Here is a 17413-nt window from a genome sequence, read left to right on the forward strand (position 1 = left end):
GAGATATTATGTCGAAATAACGACTTATTATGTCGAAATAACGAGATATTTTGTTGAAATAACGACTTAATCTCGAAATAACAAGATACGTTTTATTTTATTTTACTCACCATGCGGTTCTGGGCTTCCATAGCCTACAGCCTGAATATAATTGATATCAGACATGATTTTTGGGGGTGCTATCTGGGTGCTTTCTTGGGGGTACTACTGAAGCAGCACCTGCATGCTAGCCCCTCCCTATAGCGCCGCCCATTACAGAACGATATTATCCAGATGAATAGCCAACTCCATTAGTTGTAATGATGATATAGCCTGTTTCACAGAAGCTAATCCCCAACCACTCAACTCACGAACTTCTTCCTCCCGAACTTCTTCCTCCCGGCGCTAACACGCGTGTCTGGCGTCACATCAGCGTCTATCGGCACACAAAAGACCCCCCTGCCGTCATCACCGGACACTTATAGGGCAGACTGTAAATGTTGGATTCTGCATTCAACTCTTCTCCGCTTCTTCATCTTCTCCAGCTTCTTCATCTTCATCCAGCTTCTTCATCTTCATCCAGCACAGGTAAACTCGCGCTCATGGCGACTTTACGATGTTATTCTTGCTTTCGCTTTGTTTGGGAAATCCGCCATAAAAGCCATTTAAGTTGCTTCATTTGCGCTTTCATGCCAAATGTGAATCTGTTTTTGACTGAACGACTAGAAAAAAAGAGTGTTATAGTACTTGTTTTTTATGATTTGCCTGTCCGTTTTACCTGTAAAAAGTGCTGTCGATGCGCATTCTTCTTCTTCTTTCCCTTCTTCTTCTTTCCATTCTTCTTATTGCTTAGATAGATAGATAGATAGATAGATAGATAGATAGATAGATAGATAGATAGATAGATAGATAGATAGATTTATTTATTAGCATATTTTAAATAACGTATAATGTTTTATTTTTTATTTTGCTTTACCTTTTACCCTCTAAATATATACTTTTCTGGATTTGATTGGACTTCTTCTTAATATTTAAAAAATGTATTATTATTATTAATACCAATATTAATAACAAGAATAATAAAATTACCATATTAATATTTTATTATTTGTTCTTTTTTCCTCTTTTTTAGCCTCTAAAAAATATACTTTTCTGAATCCATTCATCTGGTAATTTGACTTATTCTTTTAATTATAATTGCTTTTATGTATGTATGTATGTATTTATTTATTTGCATATTTTAAATAATGTATTAATATATTTTTATATTATTAATGTATTATTTTATTAAACTTTTTACCCTCTAAAAATATACTTTGCTGGATTCAAACATGGACTTATTATTATTGCTTTTACGTGTGTATTTATTTATTACACATTTTAAATAATTATAATTATTATCATATTAATATTAATAATAACAATAATAATATTAATATTTAATTATTTGTTTGTTTATTTTATTTTTTTATTTTTTTAGCCCCTAAAAATATACTTTTCTGAATCCACTCATCATGTAATTTGACTTATTCTTATTATTCCTTTTATGTATGCACAAAATCAAATAAATGCAGCCTTGATGAGCATAAAGGGTTTCTTTCAAAAACATAAAAAATAGTTGTCCAACCTTTTTTCGAATGCGCATGCGTCGCGTCTGAACGCGTTGTTGTTTTTGGAGCTCTGTCGCTTTGATTTATAATTCTTGATTTTTCTCTTTAAACTCACTTACAACGAACATTTTCTACTTTTCCTCACTGAGAAGCACTACTGCTCAAACCTCATAGTTACAACGCGGACTGTTGAGCAGACGCGTCTCAAGCCTATTAGTGATCCAACGCCGGATACTCTTAAAGGTTACGTCCGTGGATCACGGCTGAACGCGTCTTCTCCACACTCACTTACAAACAAAAATTTTTTTTTCGCCTATCGTGCGTCTACTCTACACCCCTACCACAAAAAAAAAAAAAAAAAACGGATTATATCCAAGACTTCAGTCATAAATTAGTATTAATATTGATAGCATCACTGGTAGCTTCGTTGCTAACTCACTGTCCATCTGTTAAAATGGTGAATATATCAGATGTAAGTAGTCTACCGTTTGGTGCAGGTGAGGACACATTTGAGCTGCACGCACTGCAGTCTGAGCTGGAAGCTGTTGAGAAACAGATCCACGACCTTTTATTGAGACAGGCCGAGCTGAGAGACCGGTGTTTGGCTCTTGAAACATCACGTGCCGATGCACACAAATCAGTGTTTAACGTTACTAACCCGCTGACTCCGACCGCGTCTACTCCGTGCGTTCCTCAGCATCGGTCGCAATCAGCCATGGTCTCGTTCACTCCGGCTCCAACACGCCACCACGAAGCCTGAGTGGTTCCGCAGCGGAAGACGCGAGTCAGGTTTAGACCAAGACTCTCTCCGACCCTCCCGGTTTTCGAGTTATCCACACAAAACCGCTTCTTCCCTCTTCGCGAAACAGAACGAGATGCTGTGATCATCGGCGATTCCATCGTTCGGCACGTACACGCTACGTTAGGTAAAAGTAAGGTGCAAAGTCACTGCTTTCCTGGTGCTCGTGTTTCTGAAATCGCTGCTCGCGTTCCCGAGATCCTGAACGGTGACGAGCGCGTCGGAACTGTGGTCCTGCACGCGGGAGTGAACGACATCAGGCTGCGCCAGATGGAGGTTCTGAAGAAAGACTTCAGGAATCTGATCGATACAGTACGCAGCACATCGCCTGAAACAACGATCATTGTGTCAGGACCGCTTCCCACGTACCGACTAGGGCATGATAAGTTCAGCAGATTATTTGCGCTAAATGAATGGTTAATGTCATGGTGCAATGAGCAGAAACTGCTCTTTGTAAATAATTGGAATCTGTTTTGGGAGCGTCTTAGGCTTTTCCGTGCTGATGGCTTACACCCAAGCAGATTCGGAGCGGATCTTCTGTCGGATAACATCTCCAAAATGTTAAATACCCTTTGACTAGTAACCAAAAGTCCAAATCATAGTCTCTGCTGCACCAATTTAACTGATATAAATACTAGTGTAGAACATTGCATAGAAACCGTGTCTATTCCTCGTTTAGTGAGATCAAATAATAAATCTACTGCAGAATCTAGGAAAAATCTAATTGTTATTAAAACAGAAAATGTTGCTATTAGTAAACAAAAACTATTTCTAAAGCTAGGTCTTCTAAACATTAGATCACTCACACCTAAGGCAGTTATTGTAAATGAATTAGTCACAGATAATAGCTTCGAATATACTTTGCCTTACTGAAACCTGGCTTAAACCAAATGATTATTTCGGTCTAAATGAGTCTACTCCATCTGGATACTGTTATAAGCATGAGCCCCGTCTGATTGGTCGTGGCGGCGGTGTTGCAACCATCTATAGAGATATTCTAAATGTTACTCAGAAAAAGGGTTATAAGTTTATTTCATTTGAAGTACTTGTACTAAATGTTACGCTCTTAGATGTTAGAAAAACATCCCTATTATCTCTAGCCTTGGCTACCGTATATAGACCGCCAGGGCCTTACACTGATTTCCTAAAAGAGTTTGCAGATTTTCTCTCAGACCTATTAGTCAATGTCGATAAAGCATTAATTGTTGGAGATTTTAACATACACGTAGATAATCCAAATGATGCGTTAGGGGCTGCGTTTACAGATTTATTAAATTCATTTGGGGTCAAGCAAAACGTCACCGGACCAACACATCGTCTTAATCATACACTCGATTTAATTATATCACATGGAACCGATCCAACCGATATAGATATCATTCCACAAAGTGATGATGTCACTGATCACTACATGGTAACTTGCATATTACGTACTGCTGTAATATGTCATGCGGCGTCGCGTTATCAACCAGGCAGAACAATCCTCCCATCCACCATAGATAATTTCTCAAATTGCTTATCTAATCTGTCTCAGCTGCTGCCTGAACCCAAACAAACAGATGAACTAGAAGAACTAACTAGCACTATGAGCACCATTCTCTCTAGAACATTGGATGTGGTTGCACCTATTCAATTAAAAAAGGTCAGAGAGAAAATTAAAGCACCATGGTACAACAACACTACGCATGTTTTAAAGAGAGAAACCCGTATTTTAGAGCGTAAATGGAAACAAACTAATTTAGAGGTCTTTAGAATCGCGTGGAAAGACAGTATGTCACGTCATAAAAAGGCCCTAAAAGCGGCCAGGGCTGAGCACCTCCGCAAACTAATAGAAAACAACCAAAACAATCCAAGGTTTTTATTTAACACCGTGGCTAGACTAACAAATAAACAGACGTCACCCGAACAAAATATCCCGTTACAGTTCAGTAGTAATGATTTCATAAACTTCTTCACTGAGAAAATAGAAAGCATCAGAACCACAATTGTAAACGTTCAATCTTCAATCGCGCCTTATAATTCAGCTTCAATTATCACCCTGCAAGAACAATTACAGTGCTTTACAACTATAGAACAAAAAGAGTTAAATAAACGTATCACTTCATCTAAAACAACAACATGTTTATTAGACCCTATACCAACTAAACTACTGAAAGAAGTGTTACCTGTAGTGGAAGAGCCTCTCCTCAATATTATCAACTCGTCTTTATCTTTAGGTCATGTTCCAAGAACATTTAAACTGGCAGTTATAAAACCTCTCATTAAGAAACCACAATTAGATCATAATAACCTAGCAAATTATAGACCCATTTCAAATCTTCCATTTATGTCTAAAATATTAGAAAAAGTGGTGTCCGCTCAACTGGGATCTTTCTTGCAACAAAATGATATCTATGAAAAGTTTCAGTCTGGATTCAGACCGCATCATAGCACTGAAACTGCGCTCGTTAAAATCACAAATGATTTACTTTTAGCTTCTGACCAAGGCTGTATCTCAATACTAGTTTTACTTGATCTTAGTGCTGCGCTCGATACTATAGATCACACATTACTCTTAGATCGACTACAAAATTATACTGGTGTTCAAGGACAAGCATTAAGCTGGTTCAAATCATACCTATCTGACCGCTACCATTTTGTCTATTTAAATGGAGAAAAATCTATCATAACTCCAGTAAACTATGGAGTGCCGCAGGGATCTGTGTTAGGCCCTCTGTTATTCTCAATATATATGATGCCACTTGGAAATATTCAGCCAGGCATTCATATAATCTTACAGTTCAAACTACAATCCGGCCTCTAGCTCATAAATGCCAGAGGAGAACTGGCCACCGACTGAGCCTGGGTTCTCCCAAGTTTTTTTTTTCTCCATTAGGTCACCTGATGGAGTTTTAGGACACCATTAGGTCACTTGATGGAGTTTTTCGGTTCCTTGCCACTGTTGCCTTTGGCTTGCTCAGTTGGGGATATTTTGGGGATATTTAATTTAATTTTATCAATCAATAAATTCCTCTTGAAACAAACTTTGTTGTATTATTTAAATTTAATACTGTGAAGCTGCTTTGATACAATCTGTATTGTGAAAAGCGCTATACAAATAGACTTGACTTGACTTGACTTGACTTGACTTTCGGCCAGACCTCTGAGCCTCTGCTTACTTGATTTGTGAATCACTTCACATTCAACTGAGATGTCGTGATCTTACTTTCACAGCAGTGGACAGTCTTCACGTCAGAAATGAGCCGAAGGAAGCCTACTCAAGCTGGACTCCTGCTCTGGATGTACGTAATGAACAAGTTCTTGAACACAGGTTAGAGTTTCTATAATAATAAATGTAAATTTACTTTCTACTAAGTTAAAATGAGCGTCTTGGCCGTGACAAAGGTTTAGTGTAGTGGTTAAAGATCTGGGCTTGTGTAATTGACAGGTTGGAGGGGATGAACTATCTCTGATGTGCTCGAGTTAGACGTTTAACCACAGTTTACCGTGGTGGGACAGTCCCACGGTGAGTTGTAACTGAATGAATTGGCACCCAAAAAATTCAGTGTCATCCTCTTCCAGTTTATTATACTTATTTTTTCACTAGAAAACAACTGAATTTCTGTAGAATCGTCACATGGCTTTTTTTTTTTTTAATACAGTGACTTCATATAGTGACTGAAAAGCATCATAACAGTAGTTCATAGTCATTTTGTTAGTCATACGCAAGTTTTGATTGAAGAACGGACCGGTATTTTACATTTTTATTTGCTGAAGATCTTTCAAAGCTATATGCAAATATGATGCTGGTTGAACACCACTGGTTATTCTCACATGTTCTCTCATACCTGACACTGTATTACAAGTATTGAGCGACCCATTACCCAAAACAACGGCACAACCATGTTGCGAAATGGCAGTAAAAATGAAGCACATGTTTGTGGTTGTGACATCATCATTCAGTGTGTGTGTCCCGCTCAGTTTCTTCATGATTCCCAGCACTGGATTATTTCTTGCCCTTTAGCTGAAATCTGATCCGTACGGCTGCTTGTTTTGTGGCTGCGTGTGAGTTCAATTCACACACACACACACACAAACACACACAGACTGCTGCAGAGGTTGATGCTCACCTGCTATTTTTTGTGTCAAAATGGGTTTAATCGGTCAGACCGGGGCTAGTTGTCACACTGAGGGCTCGATCCCAGTAGCTATAAAGTTTCAACCAAAAGATCCAATTACAGACATGCTCAGTAAATATTAAAAAATATTTTAATGGAAAGATTTTGAACTATATTCTCAGGTCCGAGGGTGTTTACTTGTCATGATGCCAGGGTGCGGCAAGTTGACACGTTTTATATGTTGTTATTTTATGCAATTGGATAAGCCCAGAGACACTTTCTTTGTGTTCAGAAACACCATTAAACATGTGATAACTCTCTCAGCAGCAGCAGCTTCTTTGACGCTGGCCATCACACAGTGTGTGATTCTGCGGTACAGCAACATCACCTGTTACTGGGAAACGAGCGACCACCACCTGAACGCCAGCAGCTACAAACTGCAGATTAACATGTAAGACATTTCACAACAACAAAACGATCTAAAATGTATTAGCATGTTTATGGACCGGTATCATACCACCAGTAACATGGTATTCGTTAAAGGAGCCGTATGTAAGATTGTGGCCAAAACTGGTACTGCAATCACTTTCAAATTACTGTAGAGCGGTGTATCCCCTCCCCCTCCCCCTGACTCGAGGTTGCCAGATAGGCTGCAGGATCCAGCAGGAACGTAGGCTGTGTGTAGCTTAGAGTGCGGATCGGGCCGAATTTTTCTGTCCGAGCCCGGCCCGCGTCCGACAGAGCAGTAACCGAACCCGACCCGAGCCCGACAGGCATAAAGATATTTATGTCCGAGCCCGACCCGAGACCGACAGTTAAAATCCCATTTTTTTTCTCATACTAATGACACATGTACGTTTGTTTGTGTGGAAAGCCCGCTTTTATTAAGCAACTGAAGGAAGGCATTCGGAAATGTCAACAGGATGAGTGCATCAGCGCGCACGGAGAAACAAGCGCACTTAACATGGGCGCGCATGCACGTGTTTGGTTGTCACGGCTACATAAACAAATTTGAAATTTGCGCACACAGGAAGACAGATGTTATGGTACAATTTTACATGCATTTTAATCACAAAAAATGAACGTTTGCATCAAGTGAAAGCATCAGGCACATTGGCTAACGTACCTACATAATAAGCTGTTTTAAATTTAAAATGTTCAATGCCTTATCGCGCTGATGTGACCGAGCCCGACCCGAACCCGAACATAATTTCTAAATATCTGTCCGAACCCGGCCCGGCCCGTCGGGTACCGACGGGTCCCGTCGGGCTCGGGTCGGGTATCCATCCTCTAGTGTAGCTGTGGTAACTAGAGCAGACTTTGTGATTGGTAGATAGGTGGAGGGTGGAGCATCAGGCCAAAACACAACATGACAACATCAACATCAGTTGAGGGCTGCAACTTCACTTTTAAATGACAATATCCTGGCCGGACTACTGTTGTCAGTGATATAAGTATTTGAAATGAACATGATTTCTTAATGTCTAGTGACATATCAGGGCCATTTTATGATTAATTGAAATACATTTCTTACATACAGCTCCTTTAAAGTACCTAAAGGTAAGTAATTAATATCATGATATACATGTAAAAAAAGGAAAGTACACTCAGTTGAATTCTATTGTTTTACGTATCAGGATATAACAAAATATCATCTGGTCGTCAGCAGGTCTTAAAATGATAAATACAACAACACAATGTCATATTACACTGTCATTATTTATTGAACAAAAATAAAAGCCAAAATGGAGAAGCAATGTGTGACAAACTAAGTACACTCTATGATTCAGTTGCTTGTAGAGCCACTTTTAGCAGCAATAACTTGAAGTAATCATTTTCTATATCACTGCATTAGTCTCTCACATTGTTTTGGAGGAATTTTGGCCCGCTCTTCTTTACAATGTTGCTTCAGTTCATTGAGGGTTGTGGGCATTTGTTTATGCACATCTCTCTAAAGGTCGCGCCACAGCATTTTAATCAGGTTGAGGTCTGTACTTTAACATGATAACTGAGGCCTGTAGAGTCTGAGGTGTAGTTCTTGGGTCTTCTGCAGTTTCTCTGAGCATTGCACGGTCTGATCTTGGGGTGAATTTGCTGGGAAATGTCTTGAATGTTTTCCACTTCCTTACTGTAAAAGTGGTTGACTATTTTACAGTCAACCACTACTGTAAAAAAATGGACTTCAAATTGTTTGGAAATGGCCTTGTAACCCTGATGGCAGCAACATTTTGCTTCTCTAAGATCATCGCTGATGTCTTTCCTCCTTGTCATTGTGTTAACACACACTAGACCAACGAAATGCCAAAACTTCTGCTTCTATAGAGTTGATCATGCTTGCTAATGATCAATTAATCAAAGATATACTGATTGTCTTCATCACTGTCTCCTCTCCACCATTAAGCTGGTGTGTGGTGGGCATTCTGGCGCAATATGGCTGCCGCCGCATCATCCAGGGCGATGCTGCACATTGGTGGTGGCTGAGGAGATTCCTCCTTTCATGTAAAGCGCTTTGAGTACCCAGAAAAGCACTATATAAATGTAACGAATTAAAGACATTTGATTAGCAGCGCCTGACTACCAAGGACCAGGATTTTTTATTATGTCCTGATGCGTAAAACCATAGAATTCAAAAGGGTGTCCTTTCTTTGTCACATGACTGTGAATATGATATCATTCAGTAGCATGACATTGCAAGTATTTTGGTATTAAAGGGATACTCCACCGTTTTTTCATATTAAACTATGTTATTCCTTTAACTAAGACGAGTTGATACATACCTCTCTCATCTCAGAGCGTGCACTTAATCGCTCTGGTGCGCGGTGACACTCGGATAGCACTTAGCTTAGCCCAGTATATTCAATGGTATCTAACAACAATGATTTTAGAAGTGACCAAACACAAAAGTCATGCCTGATCCTCTTCCCACTATTGACAGAAGTGAGAGGAAGAGGATCAGGCGTGACTTTTTACTGCGCCGAGTCGAAGTACTCCCAAAAGTGATATTCCGCCATACATTATAGTTATCCTTTTTAACCCGCTTAGAAAAGCGCCACATTTATTTTGTGTCACCATACTTGGTCGTATAACTACTCGTGTAACTGTTTTTAAATAGGGAAAACGTTGATGTGTTTGGTCACTTTTAAATTCATTGCTGTCAGATACCATTGAATATACTGGGCTAAGCTAAGTGCTATCAGAGTGTCACCGCGCGCCAGAGCGATTGAGTGCACGCTCTGAGATGAGAGAGGTATGTATCAACTCGTCTTAGTTAAGGGAATAACATAGTTTAATATGAAAAAACGGTGAAAATTCTGTCATCATTACTCACCCCCAGGTTGTTTCAAACCTGTATGAATTTCTTTCTTCTGCTGAACACAAAATAAGATATTTTTGATGAAGACAGTTGACGGGCACTCTTGACTTCCATAGTATGGAATAAACTATTATGGAAGTCAATGGGGCTTCTGTTCGGTTACCAACATACATCAGAATATCTTCCTTTGTGTTCAGCGTAAGAAAGAAATTCATACAGGTTTGGAACTTGAGGGCGATGACAGAACTTTCATTTTTGAGTGAACTATCCCTTTAACATGTGATACTATAGTACCACCACAGTACTTAGATTTCTTATCACATGCTCTTCCTGGTTTTGATTGGCGTCACTGTGCCGATCATTGAAACTGATCATTAAGATCATTAATGTTTCACGATCGTGTTAAAGATCCTTTATTCAAGTCTCATGCGTTGAAAAGTCCCTTCACATTTAATTCGTGTTTTCTTTTGAATTTAATTTACATATTTGTAGGGGCTTTACAAACTTGTTATCTTGATCTGAAAGTGGTTAATGATCGTGGTTGAGGATATGTCAGTGTTGTTTTGAGTGGATAGAAAAACGATAAGAAACTGTTTTTATATTCACTCATTGCAATGGTTTTAAAAGCACTTTTATTTGCTGTACAGTTTTCTTCATTTGCTATATAGATGAAACAAGTTCTTGGTGTTTCATTACAGGTTTACTACAGGATCAATGTTTTGGTTTCTGGGTTGTTGTTTTTTTGGTATTATGCCCTTTTACAAAGTGTTGATTTTGTTTTGCACTCTACTAGAATAGGTTTTAATGATTGAATTTTCAAAAACACATTGTTTTTCACATATTTTAAACTATTGCAGGACCTCTTTCCCAGTCTGTCAGTAACATTCAGTTTAGTTCCAGTCTCTATGAAGCCCCTCCTTCTGAAAAGCACACTGTGCTCTGATTGGTCGGCTGGATGAGTGAGTTGTGATTGGTCAACCACTTTGAGCCTGTTTTCGGAAATGTCCCGCCCCTTACCATAACTTACCCGTACCTTACCGCAACCAGGCCCCGCCCCTTTATTTTGCGTTTGCCTTGGGCGGGAATTATTTACATAATTCGTTCCTGGAAGAAAACTCAATACTACAAAGGAAGTGTTTCAGGGAGTTCAGAAACAGTGACACTGATATAGAGAATAACTCCCGCTGAAGTGACTTTGTGCTTGTTCAGGCATCCAATAGCCACATAGAGGCTATGTAGCGGGATGGCTCGTGACTCGCTCGCACTCGGTCGTCATATCATTAACAAAACAATAGACTGGCGATCTTATCTTGATTTTACTTTTATTTTCAGCTTGACATATGCAGACATGATTAAACCAACGCAATACTATTGGTCAACAGAAAGTTGGCTCCCGCAACTCGCCCCTTCCAAACACAGCATCAAACAATCCGCCAAAAGGAAATAATAAAGAAAACGGGAGTGATCACCTGTGCCCACGTGACAGTGAATAACCAATAATAAATATCAAATAATGAATGCTCCTTTTTCATGCTCAAACAGCAACGTTACACACACAAAAAAAAGCTGAACATGTTAAAAAGCATAATAAGACCCCTTTAAATCACCAGTACACAGCCGGCTCTTAATATGCAAGCATGTAAGTGATTGTGAATATTCTTGTGTTATTCTGAACAGAACCAATTGTGATAGCAACGAAAACTTCAATGTTGTGGGTGTCTGTGATACCAGAGGCTCTAATTGCGCCGTTCAGCACATCAAGTCAGAGTTACACTGTTTCCGCGCGGACGTGCTGGCGGACACACACACTGGATCCATACGCTCACCGCCATACTTCTTCATCGGTCTCAAGTCAGGTACAACACTTCACTGAACAACATTAATGTGCATCTCTGTGCTGACTGTAGCTTTGAAACTGGAGGTATGAACACTTTGGACATAGCATACCACTATACAACTCTTACAACTTACTACTGTATATTTAGGGTGTATATTGTGCCTAATAACTTCCATTATGCATATAATGCCCAGACAACCTACACTACTGGTGAAAAGTTTGGGGTCAGTCAGTAGGAAATAAACACCTTTCAGCAAGGATGCATTAAATTGATCAAAAGTGACAGTAAAGACATTTATAATATTACAAAAATATCAGTTTCAAATAAATGCTGTTCTTTTGAACTTTCTGTTCATCAAAAATCCATTTTAAGAATTTTTTTTTCGACATTTTAAGATATATTCAAGTAGAAAACAGTTATTTTTACATTTAATAATATTTCACAATATCACTGTTTTTACTGTATTTTTAATCAAATAAATGCAGCTTTACCGACCCCAAACTTTTCAATGGTAGTGTATATATTCTAGATAACTAGCATGCTAATGTATTAAATGTTCATGACTTATCCATATCCAGTCATCCACACAATTTCATATGCAATTTTTTTTAAGGCATACAGCGCAATTAGCATTATGCTAGTATTCAATTCCGCCATTGTGACAGGTCAATGTTGGTCGTGACAACGCAAACAACAAGCAATGAATAAAGAGAACAAAAGCGCACATGCACACATTGTTTATTCCTTTCATATGATGGTGACACATGTCTCCAAAAATGTCATTAGAACGCATTATGCAAATGACTCATTTCCATCAATTGTTATGTTTACAGTCAGTATTCATCATTCTTTGCACCTGTATTCAGTGCCAAGGGCATTTCTGACCACAGGAAACAAAAACCTGTCAATAAAGAGTGTTTTCTCTCCTATTCTCCTGTTTTCTCTCTCTCTACTGCAGTGAAACTTCCTCCCCCACAGATAAAACATCTCAAGTCATCAGCTAGATGTTTGCATGTGGTCTGGGGAACTGAGAGATTTCCCAAGGATGTGAAAAACCACATACGGCTCCAAGTGGAGTTCACGACACATGACCAGGTATATACATATGTCTATAATGAGCAAAAATATAAGAGTGATAGTTCACCAAATTTTTTTTAATTCTGTCATCATTTACTCATCCTCATATCATCCCAAACACACACTTATTTGACTCTAATAATGAATCATATTTTGGCCTATTTCACGCACAAAGACTTCAGAAGATGTCATTTTGACAGTCAAAAGTAGTCGATCTCCAAATGCAACGTAAAAGGGAGTAATTTTGACTGATAGAAAAAATAAAAATGTAAATCTCGGGTAGATTAACAAAAAGACCCTAGGTTGCATTTTGGTGAGAGTTACCCTTTAAGTACACTTTTAAAAAGTACACTTTGCAACAATGTCAAAGTATTACAGTAGGCTACATTTAAAATCATTATATTCAAACATATTGTCATGCTTTAAAGGAGCACACTTATTTTGATGTGTTGACTAACATACTAAATCACATGTAAAGATGATCATTTTAGTTGTAGTGTTACTTAAAATTACTTTTAAATAACATTTTTTAATGTACTAGACTGCAACTTCATCACTACAAATAAATGCAATTAAAAATATATTTAAATGCATGACATACAAGTTTGTATTCTCACAATGTAATTCAAAATTCATACAATGTAATGTATATTCTTTTAAAGTATTATGTCCATAAGAAGTACTATTTTAAGCCCAATTCACACTGCAACAACAGACGCCAACAGTCAGGGTTTTGTCTGATCTGTCACAATTATGTTCTGTCTTGTCTACACCTGTTCTTGTTAGTCCCTGATTAGTTAACCTTCATCTACCTGTGTCTAGTTAGTTCCCTCGTTTACCCTGTGTATATATTCTCCCCGTTCAGTTCAGTCCCTTGTCGGTTATTGTTCGTGTCTTCATGTCTATGTTTACATGCTGTTAGATTCTGTTCATCTGCTTGTTACATTAAATCTTGTTATCGTGTGAAATCGACATACGTCTGTCTGCTTCATCTGCCTAGTCGTGACAGAATCAGTGTGTTGTTACCCCTGTCGGCATCTGTTGTCACTGGTCTGTGCCACTGGTCTTGGCGTTTGACAGGTTGTGGATTGTCTGAGAAGTGACATGCTTTAATCTGGTGATTGTCTGCACAGCAAAATCCCCAGTGTTAAATTAACACTGCTCAGTGTTTATATAATCCACACTCTCAGAGTGTTATAAGTAACAATGAAGCAGTGTTGAAGTTAATGAGATAATTAAGTGATTAATTGATGTGATGATTGAGCATTATTGAAGACACCTGATGTTAACAAGCAGAATCACTGAAGGAGAAAATCACACCATTATGGTAATCAGTGTGTGCTTTAGTTGGGCTCTTGACCCTTACATTTTTAACTTCAGATTTAGTTTGGCTGATGTAATTCAGTTATAACAGCCAGATGAACAAAGAGAAAAAGTGATCTGATGGTGTTTTAACAATCATTTTTGGCCTGAATCACTGAACTCATTTAGGTTTAGGTTAGGTTTACTTTGTTGATTATAACAGCACTAGCCTTGCATAGCATAATATATGTTTCAGCATTTTCAATGTTTCAAGTTGTTCTGAAACCAAAAGCTTTTGGTTTTTTGTGTTTTTTTTTTTTTTTCATTTAGACACATAGACATCAAGATCAGTTTGTAAATCTCAACAATGGTGACAATTATAAAGCATGTTGCAGTACATTCTGTTAGGGGTGGCACGGTACATGAAAAAACATCCGAACCGTTCGGTTCGCTTGTCTCGGTTCGGTGCGTGTGTGCGTCGAGCGGTTCGCACGGTTCGACGCATGCGCAATGTAGCCTTGTGCCCGTGCTACTGCTAATACAATGCTAAATCATAAATCAGACAAATGTAGAATAACATTACAATGTCCAGCAATCGATTTAAATAGTACACTGGGTTTACTTAGACATTTAATGAGATCAACTCCACCAAGCTATATGTTGTTTTTTTCACGTGAATAAATAGGCTACATAGATCGACTGTTCCACGTACCGGTATGTACTTTAATGGTCCAGTGGCAGAACTTGCCAAGCGTGTCAAAGGTTCTGAGTTCTAATCTGCACTCGTATATATTTTTCTTTTTCATCAAAACCGATTATGTTTATCAGCGGTTGTATATCAAGCAGGGACAGATTTGTATGAATTTTGTTTTGTGATTTCATCGGAACGAATAGAGTAGCCTAGAGTCTCCTCAACGGACTGAAGCGCGCGTCTGAGTGAAGAATGTGCGGCCGCTGCGGTGTGTGCGCGAGCCACGAGAACACTGTATCAGCGCCACTGATCGCAACGGCAACGAGCACTTTGATCACTTGATTAAAAAAAACACATTTCAGCGCTAGATTGCTTCTTATTTAACAAACGAACGAAACGAATACTTTGCTAGTTAACTGGAAATGTTTTATTTATTTGTATTGGTACATCCGTGCTGGGACATAATATCAACCCTGGCAAAAAGTGGTGACAAATAACTGTCCGACACAGCCCACGGGAAATGAGAAGCTGCGTTTTGCAAACACACCCCATTTATGAAATAAATAAATTAATAATTAGATAATTCAGCTATATATCATATGCTGAAGTACATTTTTGGAGTGTTAAAGATTAAAAGAAAAAACAACAACAAGAACCGTACAGAACCGAAAACCGTGACCCTAAAACCGTGATACGAACCGAACCGTGGGTTTTGTGAACCGTGCCACCCCTACATTCTGTGTAACTCATTAATGGCTCCCATCATGCATTGCTGCATGAATAAATAATTAGGTTAATTTTCTTGTTAATTTCCTTTATTCTTACTATTTTTTTATTTCTGCTGTTTTTATGTGACTTTTTAGTCGCTTGTTTTCTAATGTTCAGAGTTGATCTGCTTAATAATCTAGCAAATTATAGACCCATTTCAAATCGTACTCGGTTACTAACGTAACCTCGGTTCTCTCTAGAGAGGAAACGAGTACTGCGTAAATCTTACGCTAGGGGAAAATCTCTTTTCCGCGAGATACTGAAGCCAAAAAATTATCCTTAATTTTGAAATAATGTAAAACGCGTTGCGGCAGCATGCAGACACAGGCGAGACGGCTTGTGCGCCTATTGGCTGCCCTGCGGCAACTGCAGCAGCCTATCGATAAGGCCCACTCGTGACGTCAGCTCCAATGGGGGCGCTTCGCGCCCAATACGTCACGTCCCGCCAGAATGGGCGTGGTCTAGGGCTATAAACATAGCTTCGAGAGGCTAGCTCACTGGTTTTTCATCGCCGAAGCGAACCAGAGCGTGTGCAGGCACGGCAAGATACGCAGTACTCGTTTCCTCTCTAGAGAGAACCGAGGTTACGTTAGTAACCGAGTACGTTCTCTTACGAGAGGTACTCTCGTACTGCGTAAATCTTACGCTAGGGGAAACAGTGTAAAACGCCGTGCATGCTAAGATCCAGCACCAAAGTCCCAAGGGCAAGTGCCCGGGCTCATATAGTACATGATCATAATGGACTCACAGAGAGCCCAGGAAAGAGTGGCTAGAATAGCATCATTCCTGTAATAATATAACATCTTATAAGGAGCAGTTATACTGATGATGTGTCGTACAGTCAGGGCGACCCCCGGCCTGGACTGACGAATATAGTGGGTCTTACACACTGCCCATAGAGCTGCGCGATCCAACAGCGAGCATTTGCTCAAGCAGTTTCAGTATTCTGGCCCGAACACATCAGGGCAGACAGTACCGATTTTAGACCGAAAGCAGCTTAGCCTGCAAGGCGGGAACCTCTAGGTTATAAAACCTTATAAATGTAGACGGGGAGGCCCAGCCTGCCGCCATACAGATATCTTGCAAGGCAATCCCACTAGACCAAGCCCACGACGAGGCCACGCCTCTCGTGGAGTGTGCTCTGACTCCAAATGGGCACTGTAAGCCCTTAGAGGTATAAGCCAGCGCTATAGCATCAACTATCCAACTGGATAGGCTCTGTTTCGACACGGCAAGTCCCTTAGAACGTCCGTAGAGTGAAAACAAAGAGCTGCTCTGTCTGTCTGAAAACAGACGTGCAAGACACATAAGCTCTTAATGCTCTGACTGGGCAAAGGAAGCTTGCGTCTCCTTCCTCGTCAGAGACCGGTAAGGCTGACAGGGAATGACCTGCGCCCTAAACGGTGTGTTGAGGGATTTTGGAACATAACCGTGCTTAGGTTTGAGTATAACTCTTGAGTCATTAGGCCCAAACTCCATACACGTCGCGCTTACTGAGAGCGCGTGTAAGTCCCCTGTGCGCTTCACTGAAGCGAGAGCCAGAAGAAACACTGTCTTGAAAGACAGGTGTTTAAGATCAATCGTCTGTAAAGGCTCGAATGGGTCACCTTTCATGGCTTCCAGCACTGTAGAAAGGTTCCATACAGGGACTGAGGGAGGCCTGGGAGGATTCAGTCTCTTAGCTCCTCTAAGGAAGACGATGACTAAATCGTTCCTTCCTACTGACTGACCCAGCGTTGTTTTTGAGAACGCTGCTATGGCCGCCACATACACTTTGAGCGTGGAAGGGGTCCTGCCCTTGTCCAACAGCTCTTGTAGGAAGGAGAGAACCTCCGTTACCCCACAGTCTAGGGGCGACACGCCACGAGCTGTGCATCAGCTGGAGAACACTGACCATTTCGAGGAATAGAGACGTCGCATAGACGGAGCTCTAGCCTGC

At 39.8% G+C, this 17413-nt stretch overlaps 1 protein-coding gene across 3 annotated transcripts in view; it reads left to right on the forward strand.

Annotated features, from left to right (window-relative positions):
* Positions 1 to 346: 346 nt before the first annotated feature.
* The window catches only part of LOC309501061 (interleukin-6 receptor subunit beta), a 36831-nt gene continuing 19764 nt past the window's right edge, over positions 347 to 17413 (forward strand). Inside the window, exons 1-5 of one of the 3 annotated variants that reach the window (XR_014206760.1) lie at positions 347 to 567; positions 5602 to 5698; positions 6810 to 6936; positions 11476 to 11654; positions 12595 to 12731. Coding sequence is in view for 2 of the 3 variants with exons in the window: in XM_082173016.1 (XP_082029142.1) it covers positions 5626 to 5698; positions 6810 to 6936; positions 11476 to 11654; positions 12595 to 12731 (516 nt within the window). In the remaining variant the exon portion in view is untranslated. The remainder of the gene's footprint in view (positions 568 to 5601; positions 5699 to 6809; positions 6937 to 11475; positions 11655 to 12594; positions 12732 to 17413) is intronic. The other 2 variants (XM_082173016.1, XM_082173017.1) reach the window with 2 other exon arrangements.

The sequence above is a fragment of the Leuciscus leuciscus genome, assembly GCF_965113295.1.
Source record: "Leuciscus leuciscus genome assembly, chromosome: 6".
NCBI lineage: Eukaryota > Metazoa > Chordata > Actinopteri > Cypriniformes > Leuciscidae > Leuciscus > Leuciscus leuciscus.